This window comes from Sinohyriopsis cumingii, unplaced genomic scaffold (assembly GCF_028554795.1).
Source record: "Sinohyriopsis cumingii isolate HCF-2022 unplaced genomic scaffold, ASM2855479v2 utg000873l, whole genome shotgun sequence".
NCBI lineage: Eukaryota > Metazoa > Mollusca > Bivalvia > Unionida > Unionidae > Sinohyriopsis > Sinohyriopsis cumingii.
Window position 1 is genome coordinate 3,343,864 of NW_028315938.1, and position 19,246 is coordinate 3,363,109.

Here is a 19,246-nt window from a genome sequence, read left to right on the forward strand (position 1 = left end):
TAACAATGATGGCATTTCTATCTGGAGTGTGAAGGCTGACATATAAATTTAAAGCCTTGATTTTTCTGAAGATAAACCTAAAACAATCTAAAGTCTAACATTTTCTTTCCTACAACAGGATGTCTATAATAAATCGCCTTTACACTAACCTGAGCAGTTTGTTACTTTGGAAATATTGATTGTAATCTGCAAAATCTCTCTACCCCCATTCTTTCCAAAAAGTGTACTATTTTGGATCGCCTATCCATTCAAACCTACCTGGTCTGTCAACACAGGTGAACTTTTTGATTGCATCATATCTGTCTTTCTTGTTGGTCTGTAGGACACACATCACCAGCTGGGTCTGTGGGGTAACTGATTTCCGCAAGGCAGACAGGTACGAATCATTACGATCATCGCTTAGTTCACAACTGAAGAAAGAAACTGAAGTCTTTAATAAGGTCCTCAAAACTCATTGAAATCAAAGAAACTGAAGTCTTTAACAAGGTCCTCAAAGCTCAATGAAATCAAAGAAACTGCCTCCCCATTTAGTTTCATCTTTTCAGATTTTAACATGTTACCGGTATAGCTTCCATCTGAAAATATACACAACTCTATTTCTGTTCCAATTTAAAACTTTAGTCAGTCAAGTTTAAGGTCAGTTTTCACATTCTTAAAACTAAAATTCTTGTTTTTTAAAAAACTATACATGTAATACAATTATTCTATTCTATTCAAATTAGGCAGCGTGCAAACATGGAGTTTTTTAAGATGTTTAATTAAAGTCAAACCTAGATGTGAATACTTTATATTCTTGTTTTATATCATCCAAAGCGAAATCATTGATAAAAGACCTAAGATGTGGCTGTAGCAAGACATCATAAGCTTTGGTTCTCAAGAAGTAAAGATCTCTCAATACTTTCCTTTTCTGGCACTCCAGTCCTAGCTAAATATTCTTTCTTTAGTATTAGAGTGCCAAAACTGAAAAGAACATTTAACCAGTCTGAATCCTCAATCACAGTCAACATATGGAATACCATCCTCTTTTGACTTGGACCTAGAGTGCAATATTCAAGAGCAATTTTGAGGAAAGAGTCGTTTCAATAGTAGCAGGTAAATGTCACATGATTGGAGTTTGTTTTATCAAGCGAAATCTACATTTTAATAGCATAACAAATTATCAGCTGCTATTGCAATGAAAGATGCTAATGACCTAAACAAATCTGGCACAGACAACTAGTGTACTTACCTTATCACAGGACCTAAACAAATCTGGCACAGACAGCTACTATACTTACCTTACCACAGGACATAAACAAATCTGGCACAGACAACTAGTGTACTTACCTTATCACAGGACCTAAACAAATCTGGCACAGACAGCTACTGTACTTACCTTACCACAGGACCTAAACAAATCTGGCACAGACAACTACTGTACTTACCTTATCACAGGACATAAACAAATCTGGCACAGACAACTACTGTACTTACCTTATCACGGGACATAAACAAATCTGGCACAGACAACTACTGTACTTACCTTATCACAGGAGTGATGTAAGTTGGTAGAAGGTTGTGCCACAGGTTTTGCCAGCACTATAAGGCCAAACATCAAAGGTAAAAAACAAAGATAGCGTGCAACTGTCAGAAGGAGGCACTAATAACATAATACAGAGGAGTGATTCAAACAGGCCAAAACTGCAGCAATAGCTCTAACTTCATGGGGCCTAATTATCATGAAAGAAAGGTCCCTCTCATTGATGAAATGAGAGTAAGGACATTCCACCTGAAAATGACGGTCACCAAAATATTAGAAGATAACACTTCTGAATATTCCTTGAGCCATTAAACTAAGTCAAAAAGAACCATAAAGCCCTAACTGGTCCAACATTAAAGTATGTCAAATAGAACCAAAAAGCCCTAACTGGTCCAACATTAAAGTAAGTCAAATAGAACCATAAAGCCCTAACTGGTCCAACAAACCAGTCTTGACCATCAGCAGCACAGATACGACAACATGAGACTGGGGACCTAAACAGGAAGTGTAGCAACTGAAGGTACACACTTTTTAGCTGAAAAAAGAGTAACTAAGTGAGCCATTTTTACCACTGAACCATAAACAACCTTTTTATACAGACAAGTCATGATTTGATGGTAAGGTTCTTGACAGAAGCTTCACTCAAAGGTTCAAAAAGAGGTTTTCACAACACTCAAAGAAATGTTCCATTTAAGCATTAATGATATAATAGTCTCTGAACTTCAAAAAGACCTTATCATATCTGAAAGGTGAGGATTTTACAGAATGGTGTAACTGTGAGAACACGAGTAAAAGAAAAGACTGTCCTACATCCCTACTGGCTACTTAAAAGGCTGTCCTACATCTGTAGTGGCTATTTAAAAGGCTGTCCTACACTTCCAGTGGCTACTTAAAAGGCTGTCCTACATCTGTAGTGGCTATTTAAAAGGCTGTCCTACACTTCCAGTGGCTACTTAAAAGGCTGTCCTACATCTCTAGTGGCTATTTAAAAGGCTGTCTTACATCTCTAGTGGCTACTTAAATGGCTGTCCTACATCTCTAGTGGCTATTTAAAAGGCTATCCTACATCCCTAGTGGCTACTTAAATGGCTGTCCTACATCCCTAGTGGCTACTTAAAAGGCTGCCCTACATCCCAAGAGGCTACTTAAAATTCTCTTTCCACAAAACTGAAGAAAATTTACAAATGAACTTAGAGTGGGACAGTTGGGATCAATTGTATTTACAGGGAGACTGCTAGGATCAATATACTTCCACCTGCACTGATCACATATGATTCTCCACTTTGCATCAAGAAACCTGCAAGCCAACGGCCTCCTAAACTGGAAAATGCAGTTGGCAATCTTTCTAAAAGCTGGTGGATTGATCATTTCTGACAAGTAGGAAGGTAGAGAATCTGTCAGCTGTTGTGCAGGAAAAACCTCCTATGCTGTGACAGCCAATGGAAAGACCTGCTATGCTGTGATAGCCAATGGCAAGACCTCCTATGCTGTGACAGCCAATCTTTCCTCTGTGGTAATCTTCTAGTTCATGTACCAACAGGTTGAATAGCACTCTGGTACAGTCTTCCTAGTGGGACCAGGTCCACCGTGGCATTCAGGGTCTCCAGAGGGAATAAGTAATGTAAGTAACAGACAGCTACAATAAGCCTTGACTTAAAAAGTTGCCAGAAGAGCCAGTATTATGTCTATCCTGTCCAGTAGTGCATAAACTCACCCTAATTTGGTAAGAAAGTTGATCCACACATCAGCAAATATCAAGAGATGCTGCCAGGATTTTATCTAAAGGTGGGGACTCCACCCATGTCACCAAAAATAGAGACTAGGAGAAGAAAAACAAGGCGGGGGGTAAACTTGTTGGTTTTTGTTCTTTTCTATTACAGTAATGCAACATTATGACAACAAATGGCACTGATTACAATATTCTATCATGCATTCCTGCAATAGGATATCATCCAAACTGTAACTTTCACTGTGCTACATTACAACTTTCACTGTGCTACATTGTAACTTTCACTGTGCTACATTGCAACTTCTACAATTTTATGCATTTAACAATTATGGTGATTAACATGTAATGAAATAGACTGTCAGAATGCTACAAGGACAAATAGACATGGAATAATGCAATGTAGAATGTTGTTGTGTGTAATATTGGAAATATGCACATGGAATCTGAAGATATGAAATTGCAGAATTTCAATATCAGGCATATCAAATTTAGAAAGAACTATTGGCAGAGGTAAAGATGAAATCTTGAATGTATGTCTTACACACACAGAAAATGCAAACTAGAATAATGAAGAACAGAATATACACTATATACTCATAGGAAATACATACATAGAATTCTGGTGGTAATCGTCCTCCAAACTGTCAGACCTCTACTGGCTGGGGATAAAGCGTCTATTCGATTTATGTCATGAAGTGTCTACTCGATTTATGTCATGAAGTGTCTACTTTCTGGGTTAACAGTTTAAAAAATGTGCTGTGCAGAGTACATTTTAATATGTGTGGCCTGAAACTAATTTGTGAGAGTTCTTGTGTATAACTGCTTTCCAGGTGTAAAAAATGTAGAAATTGTGTGAGATTTGTGCATTCATGTGCCCTGGCAGCATCATGCATTCATGTGCCCTGGCTGCATCATGTATTCATGTGCCCTGGCAGCATCGTGCATTCATGTGCCCTGGCAGCATCACGCATTCATGTGTCCTGGCAGCATCATGCATTCACATGCCCTGGCAGCATCACGCATTCATGTGCCCTGGCAGCACCTATAAAAATCTTGACAATAGATCAGCTTCAGCTTCTCTTGTTTTGGAACAAGTCCTGGATAGGTCACCATGGACCAGCAGATCTTGCAATAAGGTCTCTTCAAAGTTCTTGTAAAAAAAGCCATTCTCTGAATACTGGAGAATGGGGATTCCAACCATTACTCTCATCACTTTAGTAAAAACCAGGGAGTAGAGGCTAAGTCTAAACAGGAGGGTTGAAAAGCAGAAAACCTCCAATCCAGGCAAAACCAGAGATGCTTCCTGGAAATAGGAAAAGTTGGGATTCCCAGTCAACGTGTCTAACAGTGTTTCTGATAGAACAGATAGTCTCCGTCTTGAATGATTTCTACTGAAGAAATTCAGCCAGTTTTGACTAAATTAAGAAAGGGGTCCTTGAAGTAAAAGGTAGATCCTGAAAACAAAGCTGGTAGTCCTTTCATAGAATAGAAAGGACCTGTGCATCTTCTGTGATGCTCAAGCAAACTGTTAAAAAGAGGGTTAGCCAAGAACCCTGTGAATCCTGGGAATCGGGATGAACAGCAGTAGGAGAGGGATTGAGTCCATAGGGATGGGGTGCACAAACTTTCTCCCTCTGCCCTTCTAGCCACCTCATCTAACTACATATAAGTAAGAGGGAAGCTTACATCTGGGTTGTACCTTTTGGAAGAACTCTTCTGACAATTCTGATTATGATCTAGATAACACTTCCTGGCCAGTTTCATAGTGATGTGCCAACAGTCTTTTGTTGGATCACAAATATATAATCAATGAATATATACTCATTTGAATTTCACTAGATATCCAAGTCTCTCTATTAAACATTATTTTTAAGGATTTGGTATTTTCTGAGAAAAATGATTTTTATTAAATAACTTCTCCTAAATCTAAATACTGCACAACAACAATACAACTTGATTCCACTCAGATGTTATTGCATGAATGACTAATTTTCCAGTAAACAAGATTTATATTAAAAAAACTATAATGTAAAAGGAAAAACTTGGATGAGGATCAAAAGTTTATTGTTCTATAAGAATTAGAAAGTTTGTTGTAATAAAATATGTGACATTCATCACGTAGTCCATGGTCTAGCTATGCAACAAGTACAAATGACCCTCACCTAGTTTAAGATAATAATCCTAATATTTATCCAATGTTTACAAAACTGACAGAGATCTTGGACAAGGTCAGCTACTAGACATTTATCCAATGTTTACAAAACTGACAGAGATCTTGGACAAGGTCAGCTACTAGACACAATTTTACATTACTCCTAGGATACAATGAAATTTTAAAAAAACTAACAACAATACAAATATACATAATAAAAGTGCCCAATATCTTGACCCATTTTGGGGTTGTGCCCCAGAAATGAATGTGTGAATGATCAATGGGTGAACAAATTAATGAAAATATTAAATCTGAAGAACTGTGTATAGCAAAAGGCACATCAATACCACTAGACTATTACTGTTTACCAATTTTCACATCAATACCACTAGACTATTACTGTTTACCAATTTTCACATCAATACCACTAGACTATTACTGTTTACCAATTTTCACATCAATACCACTAGACTATTACTGTTTACCAATTTTCACATCAATATCACTAGACTATTACTGTTTACCAATTTTCACATCAATGCTACTAGACTATTATTGTTTACCAATTTTCACATCAATACCACTAGACTATTATTGTTTACCAATTTTCAGAGATACCTTAAAGGTTTTGTAGTTTTGTCCTGTTAAGGAACATGTGCACAAGGGATGGATGGATGCAGAAGACAAAAGTACAAAACTACAAATCTTGATCTAAATGGAATGTTAACCACAAATCTTGATCCAATAGGAATGATAACCACAAATCTTGATCCAATAGAAATGATAACCACAAATCTTGATCCAAAAGGACAGAACCAAAAATCTTGATTCAATAGGACTGTTAACCACAAATATTGATTCAAAAGGACAGAACCACAAATCATGATCCAATAGGACTGTTAACCACAAATCTTGATCAATTCCAGTTTCTCTAAATACTTTCAATGCTTACGGAATGGGCTGAGCGATCCTCATCCCCATAGGTGGCCCCACTCTGCTGAGAGTCTGTACAAAATCTTGAGCCTGACTGCTATTCTTACGAGTGAAAATGATCACCCAATTCTCCAGCCCTACTGCAGTGATTAGATGCTTTCCTCTCATGTCACGTGACCAGTCAGCATCCTCCTGCTTGTAACTCAGCTACAACAAAATAAAATAAATTTGCTTTTTACCAAAAACTCGCTTTTTCTAGTACTTTTTGGTAGGCAGATCTAGCCAGCATCTCATGTTTATAGGCAAAATATACTTGTGGAACAATGTCACTGCAAGCACTTCCTTCTGAAAGTTGATTATGTGAAAAACTTGAAAACACAATGAAACTAAAAATAATTATAAAGCTGAACACAGCGAAACTGTATAAAAAAATGATAGAACTGAACACAATGAACCCGAATCAAAATAAAACTGAACACATGTAAACTGTATAAAACAATGACAAAGCTGATTACATTAAAACCTTGAAAACTGAACACACTGAAACTGTATACAAAATGATAGAACTTGAATTAATGGAGCATACTGACCATGCTGTTTAAGAATAGCTCACCAAATTTTCTCTAATCTACAGAATTATCTCTGTAAAATAAGGTAATATTAAGATGCAATGACTTCAGATGACAGTAACCTCAACATCCTAAAACAACCAGTAGACCTGCATTTTTTCAGTCAAAATCTAAAAGAACGAGAAGGCATATAAATGATCAGCTCACTGTTTATACCTCTCCTTCCTGCTGGAATACTTTCTCCTGGGGAAGAATTCTTCCATTCAAGTTCAGAAGATCTGGAGCGAATCTCAGCCCCCAACCTTCCATCTCTTTCCGTACATTTGGATTACTGAAGGACAAGATGAACGGGAGTTAAAATCCAGTGTTCAAAATAATTTGTGAAATTCTGACAAGCAGGCCAGTAACTTAAATCTCCTCTGTCAACAGACTTATGTACTGAAATATGCCAAAAACCAAAAGGATTGTTTTAAATTAAGGAATGAAGAATTTATAATGTTTCAATTTTTTTACATTTTCATACATCATATATGCCTGGACATCTGAGGTATGTAGAATTGTAGGGCCAATACCATTCACCTAGTTTACATAACAGTCACCATTTTGACTAGGCAGGTGTTATTCACTAAGCAAGTGTATGTAGAATCGTTAGAATACATCTTATTTAACCTATCACCCAAACATGCACGTTGATTTTGTTTCATTTCTTTCTCATGATGGAATTCTTCAAGATCTTGATAATAGAAACTTGTTTATCATGCTTTTGGAAACTCAATGATAAATATATGTATCAAACCTATGGAAACATGTCCCACCATTTGACAGGTTGCAAATGATTCAGGTCATAGATTCATACTTATGATTGTAAATATTGTTCTTGTTTTCCATTTAACTTAACAACTTAAAACTCAAATAATTCCAAACCCCACATCTGACAAATCATACACAGGAGGCAAATCTACATATGACATTGGTGCATTGATCAAATTGCTTCCTACTTTCATTATCAAAGCAGATTAAGGTGTACACACAGATACATCTGAAAGATCTTTACTGATACACATACTGCTGCCTAATCCACACTTTTATTATCAAGGTAGATCAAGGTGTACACACAGATACATCTGAAAGATCTTTACTGATACACATACTGCTGCCTAATCCACACTTTTATTATCAAGGTAGATCAAGGTGTACACTGAGACACCTGTATTGATATGCATACTGCTACCTAATCCACACTTTTATTATCAAAGTAGATCAAGGTGTACACTGAGACACCTGTATTGATATGCATACTGCTACCTACTCCACACTTTTATTATCAAAGTAGATCAAGGTGTACACTGACACACTTGTATTGGTACGCATACTGCTACCTACTCCACACTTTTATTATCAAAGTAGATCAAGGTGTACACTGAGACACCTGAGAGATCTGTACTGATATGCATACTGCTTCCTACTCCACACTTTCATTATCAAGGTAGATCAAAGTGTACACAGAGACACTTGAGTGACCTGTACTGATCTTTTAACTTGATTTTCGATAACGTCAAATATAATAAAATGTAACACATAATGATGGAGAAAAAAAACCAACAAATACAAATTAAATATAAACAGTCCTATACCAGAAATATTACATCACAACCAACCCCAAGTTTTACAGTCCTGTACCATAAACACTACATCATATGTCTATTCCTGTGTTTTACAGTCCTGTACCATAAATACTACATTCCCATCCCGTATTACAGTCCTGTATCATGAACACTAAATTATATGCCCACCCTGTGTTTTACATAAACATTACATCATATGCCCACCCCTGTGTTTTACATAAACACTACATGCGCCCACCCCTGTTTTACATAAACACTACATCATATGCCCACCTGTGTTTTACATAAACATTACATCATATGCCCACCCCTGTGTTTTACATAAACATTACATATGCCCACTGTTTTACATAAACACTACATGTGCTCACCTGTTTTACATAAACACTATATCATATGCCCACCCTGTTTTACATAAACACTACATTATATATCCACCCTGTGTTTTACATAAACGCTACATCATATACCCACCCTGTGTTTTACATAAACACTACATCATATGCCCACCCTGTGTTTTATATAAAGAATACTTCATATGCCCACCCTGTTTTACATAAACACTACATATGTCCACCCTGTGTTTTACATAAACACTACATATGCCCACCCTGTGTTTTACATAAACACTACATTATATATCCACCGTGTTTTACATAAACGCTACATCATATACCCACCCTGTGTTTTACATAAACACTACATCATATGCCCACCCTGTGTTTTACGTAAACATCAATGACATATATTGTCGCTGATATGCAGTCTCACTTATTTTAGAGCCTGTTCAAGACAATGATATAATAAGTGCATTAACCAGGTCATCTAACACTTTTTGTCCACAAAAATAGATAACAAATCATTTGTAATTTTATAATAATAAACTTCTAAAGAGTAATTGTGTCATTTCTTCATATGCAGCCTGTTTTGACACAGAACTATATTATTTGGTTTTTATGTCATTAATGCCATTCTAGTCAAATCCCATCTGCATGACAGTTGGATCATTTGAAACCTGGCTGCATCTACTGAGCATGCAACGATGAAACTGGCTGCAATAATAGTTCTGACAACTGGAATCAATGTCACACGACCAAAATTGCAGCTTTACCAGCTGCACTGGCAGCAAGGGATATAGAAACCCCTCTCTACCAAGATTAAGTGATTAGTAGAACAAACGAATCAACCACATCAATTTCCTCTGATTGGTTACGAAGATAATAAAACTGGCCAGTGAGTAAAATCACCCCAGCAGATAAGAAGGAATGTCTCCACAAACCATCAGGCACCATCTTTCAATCCGAAATATAGCTCCAAAAGTGATAACAAACTCACTCAGCCAACAAAATTACACCAATTTTATAGATGGATCTTGCCCATTATCAAACTCATCCAAGATTTTGATCCTATAAGCCAATATTTCAAGTCATAAATGTGGTTTCCATAGTGACAAGTTCAGCCAATCAGATGTAGATTTGTTACAATGCATGGATCTCACTTATTATTAATCTTATACATAATCATGTCAATATAAGCACACATTCCAAGTGTACATGATCATGACAATATAAGCACACATTCCAATTGTACACGATCATGACAATATAAGCACACATTCCAAGTGTACATAATCATGACAATATAAGCACATATTCCAAGTGTACATAATCATGACAATATAAGCACATATTCCAAGTGTACATAATCATGACAATATAAGCACACATTCCAAGTGTACATAATCATGACAATATAAGCACATATTCCAAGTGTACATAATCATGACAATACAAGCACATATTCCAAGTGTACATAATCATGACAATATACGCACATATTCCAAGTGTACATAATCATGACAATATAAGCACACATTCCAAGTGTACATAATCATGACAATATAAGCACACATTCCAAGTGTACACGATCATGACAATATAAGCACACATTCCAAGTGTACAAAATCATGACAATATAAGGACACATTCCAAGTGTACAAAATCATGACAATATAAGGACACATTCCAAGTGTACACGATCATGACAATATAAGCACACATTCCAAGTGTACATGATCATGACAATATAAGCACATATTCCAAGTGTTATAAAAATTGAATGAGAAATAAGATTCAGATTATCTCAAAGTGCATATCACTCATGAATGAATTTGTCCAAGATCTTAAAGATATATGCATAAATTCCAAACTTGATCAGACACATGATCTCCAGAGTGGTAAAACGTTCAGCCAATCAAATGCAAGATTATCTGATTAATATGAAGATTGCACTCATTACCTAAACCATCCAAACTTCCATTACCTAAACCATCCAAACTTCCATTACCTAAACCATCCAAGCTTCCATTACCTAAACCATCCAAACTTCCATTACCTAAACCATCCAAACTTCCATTACCTAAACTATCCAAACTTCCATTACCTAAACCATACAAACTTCCATTACCTAAACCATCCAAGCTTCCATTACCTAAACCATCCAAACTTCCATTACCTAAACCATCCAAACTTCCATTACCTAAACCATCCAAGCTTCTATTACCTAAACCATCCAAACTTCCATTACCTAAACCATCAAATTTCCATTACCTAAAACCATCCAAACTTCCATTTCAAGTTGGATCAGTCTTCACAAAAAGATTAAGGATTAAGGTTAGAATGATGTGACAAAACATGGGTATCTATGTGACAAAGACATGGGTATCTATGTGACAAGACATGGATATCTATGTGACAAGACAAGAGTATCTATGTGACAAGACATGGGTATCTATGTGACAAGACATGGATATCTATGTGACAAGACAAGAGTATCTATGTGACAAGACATGGGTATCTATGTGACAAGACATGGATATCTATGTGACAAGACAAGAGTATCTATGTGACAAGACATGGGTATCTATGTGGTCCTTATCAAGACATGGTGGGTGCATAAAATTGTATTATTAACAAGAAGCAATAAAAAGATAAAAGGACCTGTTGATTTGTCGCACAAATGCTGTTAGTGTCTGATTTCTACCAGTAGGGGCCACACGAGTGTGTGCACCAACATCCTTCATCACATTGAAGTCTGCTCTGGCCTCATCCGTCAAGCCTGCAAAACATGTAGAGTTATAAAGAAAAAGGTTTTAGTGAAGTAATCTTCCCACTCCCACTTTTCATACTGACTTATTCTGCTTTCAACACAGTATTTCCTAATACAAAGAACAGATAACATTTTCTATGCAAATAATGCACTTCTCATCACTAAAAGATTTACATCTTTCTCCTGAGAAACATCGTAGATATTTTGTTTTAATTTAAATGTCAGGCAATGACCTGGTATTATGCTGCCCCACTTTATAAGGTAAGAAAACTCCCAGTACAATTTTTTTGAAACGGTACTTTGAAAACATGACAGTGAAACATTTCCTTTTCCAAATTCTCCGTCATAACAAGTTACTGATAAAAAACAAACAGAGTCCATTCAAAATGTTTTGTATTGCAAAACTCACCAGTCATCTTGCACAGTTCTGGCAACAGATATATGTTATCCTTCTGTCCACGTCTAATGTCCTTCTTTTTGGGTTTGCTGACCAGCAAGGGCTGCTCATCATCTCCCACATCGATTTCGTAGCTCTAAAAAGAAGAGATATTACAACTTCAGTGCAAAGTCATTTTCAGGTAGGAAATCATAACCAGTTTTGGAATCTTGCCTTGCAAATGATGGAGCCATGGATGAACAGATAAACACATGAAAAGAAAATATCCTTGGAACTCTCCAGACTACTTACCTGATCACATTAATAAACTCTGCTATCTCCCAAATCCAGTTTTCAAAGAAAGACAAAATTCCATTTTTCACGTCTAATTAACAAAAATGAAGGGAAGAAAATCTATATTCATTACCTACCCTTTCCATTAGTTTTTTAATTATTTGCCCAGTTAAATACGAGTAATACATGAACAAGGATGCACACATTGCAGGGATCAGAACAAGGGATTAATAGTAATGTAACTGGACAAGTATTCTTGGAGGATCATATTTTACAAAAAACTTAACTTTCTATATTGAATACATTCCCCAACCATATCAAGTTAAATGAAGTTAATACATGTGCATCCTACTTCTATTACAGTCACCCTTCAATGGAAGAATGACTGGATTCTCAATGTCTATCTAAAAACCACTCCACTAAAATGGGGCAGCACAACAGATGGTCACGTAAGCAATGACAACAATACCTCGATAACGGAACAACTGTTCCTTGCCGAGTGAATCCAGTGAGTGCTGAACTCACACCTATGAAGAGGTTGTGGTGATGCCAAACCAGTCTCATGGCTGTCTTGGCTGCAGCCACAAGATAAGCCAGATTCAACTCCTGTCCCTGTGAAGCTAGATCATGCAGATAAAAGCTTGAGAAAGGCTGACAATGCATGCCATTTAACAGCTTCTGTTATGCCTCAGACAGAAACATTACATTTGAACACAAGACTGGCAGACATCATAAGCCAAAATCTACACAAGAAGTATGTAAATTTTTTTAGATCTCAGAGTATGTTGAATGTATCACCCACTAGGCATGTGGGGTTATATCCTCTTTTCTGAAGAAAAAGAAAGCAAGAAAAATAGTTTGCCAATTGTGGGATTGAAGCACTCCATGGGCTAATGCTACTAACTACTGACTATGCACAACTCCCTCAAACCATATAACTTGATCTCATACAACTTCAGAGTGCCTTCTAGCTGTGAATAAAAAATTACAAGAATGACATATCAGAAACAACAATCTAAAAGTGTGGAAAAACACTTTGCGCAAGACAGACATATAACATGATTGTCCTTGCTGTGGTGAAATCTTTTGCAAGGTACATTTTGTCATCATGGCAAGGACAAAAATATATTTGAAAATAACCCAAAAGTATTCAAATATTTACTTAAATACTACATGCAAAGAGAGAGAGAGAGTAAACAATGAGCACCAGATACCATGCTGGAACACAAGGTCAGAATAAAGAAAGAAGTCACAAAAATAAAAAAATTCACAATATAATTATTGGAACATGCAGCAAACGCATTTTTAAATGATACTTTATACAACTCTATTGATTGATGATTAATAATCACAAAGATGAACCCAGGTTATGGAAGGTGTTACAGTGTGATGTGAATTGTAGTGAGCAAAATTTTAAACTGGTCAAACAACCTGTAACACCTAATAGTACAGGGAGGTAATTATTGTTGTTTTTTTTCTCTTCATCTACATGTTACATAGAGAGGAATGATGAAATTTCATCTTTCCAAGCTCGATGGATTTGTGAGGTAGCAGAGCTTATTTCCTAGTGTAAATGTCATCAGGGAACCTATCCAATGGAGAAATCTCAGAACCTGAAGAAATAAAGGGCAGAGAGTTATATATACACCAAAATCTTTGGAATTTTATTCCAAGAAATGAAAAATGGATAATGGATGGAGTGATGGATGGATATACAATTGGTTAGAAAGATTAAAAATGTTCAAATTAATTAATTCTGAACTGCAAAACACACTGAACCTTTGTCTAATGTGTACATCTTGTTTCACAGAGATAGGTGAATAGTTTTCAAGTTGTTCTCTGGAAATTAAAATGTAACAGATGGGCTGACTAATGTAACCTCTTTCTATTGGTACATATCTATATCCATACCAACTAATTAGAACCTATCTACATCCCCTCACCAACTAATTAGAACCTATCTACATCCCCCACCAACTAATTAGAACCCATCTACAACCCCCACCAACTAACTAGAACCCATCTCCATCCCCCACCAACTAATCAGAACCCATCTACATCCTCCACCAACTAATTAGGACCTATCTACATCCTCCACCAACTAATCAGAACCTATCTACATCCTCCACCAACTAATTAGAACCTATCTACATCCTCCACCAACTAATTAGAACCTATCTACATCCCCCACCAACTAATTAGAACCCATCTACATCCTCCACCATCTAATTAGAACCTATCTACATCCTCCACCAACTAATTAGAACCCATCTACATCCCCCACCAACTAATTAGAACCCATCTACATCCCCCACCAACTAACTGGAACTCATATATATCCCCACCAACTTCATTTCACATGGGATGAAAATAATTGGCTGGAATGGAACCGAGTTCATCAACCTGGGTAACATCTGCTTAATAGCTAAATGTAAGCGCATTGGGTCAAGAAATCTAGGTCATACTGTATATTTAAATGAGATTTCTTCCAATCGCTGCTTACTGCATGCATAGCTATGAAAACAATTAGTAATGGTGACCATATCTGATGGCAATTTAGCATCACCGGTATGAAGTCTGTAATGCCATGATATATGAACAAATTTGGTCAAATTCTGATTAGTATTTATTGATAAATCATTTAAGTTTTAAGTAATATCATCCATATGTGCCTAATGTTTGCTAATTCAGTCAAGTAAAGGAATAGTTCTCATCATCATACCACAACACATCAAGTTTAACATCGTGGCAGAAAATAGTGCCCAAAAATGATAAACACAAAAATTAACGTTGATCATTGTGGTAGGAAATACAGAAAACATTGTCCTAGTTTTAACTGAAGGATGTTGTACTCCTCAAGATGCAAGGCTAGCAAGCAGTAGTACTAGAGAAACTGATCTCAGTTTAATTGATAGAGCTGAATGCAACATTAAGCACAAACCAATGAACCCTGAATACAAGGTCACACTTACTTAGTTTACACTAACAACTATGGTACTCCCCATTAACATTCAAATACCAAACCATGCAACTCTACATGCAAAAATGTCTGAAAAAAAAGGACCAAAACACTAATGATTAGTGTTGACATCAGATTGATAGACAAATGTCAACACTCCCCCAACCAGTGTTGCATTGAACTCCAACCAACAAAAGAAACAGAAAAGCCTTCGTAATACACTTTTTTCCAGTATTAATAAAAAAGACAGTAAAACTTGCTTTTTTATAGTAGTCCTTATATGAGATTTCTGAGCCATCATGGAGCTTGAATTTGTCTTTGGGTCGTTTGTCCCATGCTATGTCATCCACTCTGTATGTCTTGTTATTATATCTGCAAAGACACAAGATTCATAGAAGAATGACATGACTGTATTTCAGGACAATGCACTTAAAAAGAAAAATTAAGCAATATAATTGAAACTAGTACCTAACACTCTTGCAAGCTCTATGACCATAACCTGACAATTCTAAACAATGTACAGGGCCCCGAGTGGCCAAGTGGTCTAAAGCACTCTCCATTACGGATCATTGCCATCTCACCTCTGTCTGCGTGGGTTCGAGTCTCAGATTCAGTCAATGTGGGTATGTGAGAAAGCTTGCCAGTAGCTTCTCATTGGTCGGTGGTTCTTCCCGGAGTTTTCCCGGGTTCTTCCTCCACCATTAATACTGTCTACCATGCATAGCCTATCGTGTGCTGAAAAATGGCATTAAACCCCACAACAACAAAAACATGCCTGGCTGAGTTCTGCCAATCTTGATTTAAAACTGGTCAAGTCATTTTGAAGAAGTTGAAAATAGCATATGTTCAATAGATTCCATACAATGGTTACAGATTACTATCATATTCAACAATGTACAGAATAATCTAGCTGAATCTGAATCTGAGAATAAATTAATAAATTTATATTATCTCCTACTTCATGTTCACAGTCACTTGTACTACTACTACAAGTGAATAGCACAGCCAGATTCAGTGTTTTTTTCTTCAAGGATGTGTGATTGTATAAATTCCAACAAAAACATGATTCCCCCTTAAAATTAAGAATGCACAGTTAATGTGCAGTGAGTGAAACAATCTGTGTAAGAGTCTTTGTTATTAGCAATGTTCAACCTGATCATGTAATTGACCTACTTTGAGCAATGAACCACCATAATTAAACACTTACCATGTGGAATTAATCACAATTAATACTTCCAGTTCAGTACCCACGAATGTAGTTCTAGTCTATTTTTAGAACATTTTTTCCTCTCATTTTGGTGGTGATAGAAGAGTTTTATTTATGCATTTTTGGTAGGGATTTAAAGGTAACTGTTTATTCTTGATAATATGAGCTCAGGGTGTTGTTGTATGTATGTATTTTGGCGACAGTGCACAGTGAGTAATAATGCCTTGGTGATGATCCGGAAGTGAAATACGTGTTCTGGTTACATGCTGTTATGTTGAGAGTCAATGATCTAAAAAAAGAGCAGGTCAACCTTTGACAAGAACTTCACCGTGAAGTCATCTTTGAAGGTATTTTAGATTAACATATGATTTGCATTGATTGTCACACAGTGGAAAGGTCAGTACTGAGAAACAAATGTAGAGAACATATAGTAAAATTAATTGAGTACTATGTCCATGTGACTACCTGGAACCATGTGACTACCTGGAACCATGTGACTACCTGGAACACTTACCATGATGCTTTCATTGATTATCCACTTAAAAGCATTTTACCAACTGAACTTGGCAAAGTTGTACCAAGGCAGACAAATATTTCAAATGCATGACCATAAACACAATTGCTACAGCTGTCCTACTCAGGAACATAAACTGCACATCAGTCCTTTATTTATTAAGAATTATTCATCACACATTTGTTGAAATATCACAGAGGTGGGTGGGTAAACTGATGTTACTTTGCATTACTATTTTCCTTGTCAATCTTTTGAAATTTTTACCCTCCAGACAATGTGGGGCAAGCATAAGGACTCAAATTCAGTGGAAAAGGGTCGTTTATGATTTCATGACAACTATGATTCAGTTCCAATTTACAGGCAAATTGTGTTGTTTCTGGCCATGATTTTGTTTTTGTTGTATGAATGCCATTTTTCAGCACAAGATAGACTATACATTGCAGCCAGTATAAATGGTGGAGGAAGAACCCCGGAAAACACAAGAAAGAACCACCAACCCAAAAGAAGCTACTGGCAAGCTTTCTCACTTACTCATATTGGACAAGTCCAAGACTCCAACCCAAGTCGACAGTGGTGAGATGGCAGTGATCCATAACAGTGAGCACTTTAGACCACTCTGTCATCTGGGGCCACTTCTGGTCATCAAACAGCATCCTTTGATGCTCCATATTCTATTCAAATAAATATCTTCTCAGAACTGTGGGAAATCAACATGTATTCATTTGTGTGGTTAACTCATTTGGCCCCAATCCTGTCTGTACACGTGATCCGGTTTCTGCGTTCAATGGCCGATCCCACCTGTAGTTGTGGTTTGTTTAATGCATTCAATGGCCGATCCTGTCTATAGTTGTGGTGAATGTGTGTTAGATACAATGTCTCTAATTGGTTACAAATGGGGTTTCTCCAAGAATCAGACCAATATTAAAGCAATCAGAAATGATTTTACTTTTGTTTGTGCAAATCTGAATTATTCAGAAGCCAAGGGTTACTAATTGAGAACAGTTTCACTACATGTGTTCTGTTCATGAAAAATCATAAATGATGGCAGACGTAAGAGTGATTTTTAATGACGATGAGAATGAAAATGAGGAGTTTCTCAGGCTTGATCTCGAAAATATTGAGCAAGCAGAGGAAAGATATGTTCAGCAGTTAGATATTTTGCGAGATTTAGATTTGGACATAGAAGTCTCTAAGACTGAATCATCAGAAGAGGAGGATGCTGATAGCGATGCTGATGACACATGTCTAAAAATATTGCACACAGTATTGTAAATAGTCTATAAATAAGTTGTGAAAGACTTGGACAAATAGGAAAAAAAATCACTGTGTAGACAAATTCATTTGAAATAATTGGTGAAAATTTCGTGGATTTTTATTGTAAATAAGAAGAGAAATTAAGGTAAGAGTGAATGATGTGTGTGCATGATGTTAACAAAATTTTCTAAACAGGTAAAAACTCTCTGGGGCACAAGCAGATAGACACAGCCTAGTGCTCTTGGCGCATAGCAGCAGTGATACTGATAACAGTGCCGAATGAGTTAGGGCTTTTTGCTTCTATCTGGATAAATCAGAATGGGAAATAAAGGGCCTTTCTTAATCAATCTGCTCTGGATGATGTTGTAAAGGTTGCTTTCTGGCAGTCTCACATGATTTGCTCTTCTCTGATTTATTGCCAATCAAAGCAAGGCTTTTATAGATTAGGTCAGATTGTGTCCTCCCCGGAAGCCATCAAGAATATACTCCTGTCTGCAATAGAGCATCCTACTGACACCAGATCATCTTCCCCCCAGAATGGACAATTCAGCAATGCAAGATACAGTCAAACTCACTGATCTCAACCTTGGTTATCTCTAGATTCCATTTATGTTTGGTCCAGTCAAGAAAAAATCCCTTGTCATCCTAATTTTCCCCTGCTTATCTTGACCCCTGTTAAGTCAATAACCCCGTTAAGTCAGGCATAAGTTTCGCTCCATTAAACCCCACAACAACACTTATAATGGCCACCGTGTACTGTGTGCTGAAAATGGCATTAAACCCCACAACACCAGTTATAATGGCCACCATGTACTGTGTGCTGAAAATGGCATTAAACCCCACAACACCAGTTATAATGGCCACCATGTATTGTGCACTGAAAATGGCATTAAACCCCACAACAAGTTATAATGGCCACCATGTATTGTGTGCTGAAAATGGCATTAAACCCCACAACAACAGTTATAATGGCCAACCATGCACTGTGTGCTGAAACTGGCATTAAA

The 19,246-nt window shown here is 36.7% G+C and overlaps 1 protein-coding gene across 3 annotated transcripts in view; it reads right to left on the minus strand.

The window, feature by feature from the left end:
- Positions 1-19,246, minus strand: part of LOC149773172 (piwi-like protein 1) — a 136,982-nt gene that overhangs the window by 55,145 nt on the left and 62,591 nt on the right. For all 3 annotated transcript variants that reach the window (XM_089946728.1, XM_089946729.1, XM_089946730.1), the window contains exons 8-13: positions 15,525-15,636; positions 12,045-12,168; positions 11,527-11,644; positions 7,119-7,233; positions 6,353-6,540; positions 259-410 (exon numbers count right to left, since the gene is read on the minus strand). In XM_089946728.1, coding sequence (XP_089802854.1) covers positions 259-410; positions 6,353-6,540; positions 7,119-7,233; positions 11,527-11,644; positions 12,045-12,168; positions 15,525-15,636 — 809 coding nt within the window. The remainder of the gene's footprint in view (positions 1-258; positions 411-6,352; positions 6,541-7,118; positions 7,234-11,526; positions 11,645-12,044; positions 12,169-15,524; positions 15,637-19,246) is intronic.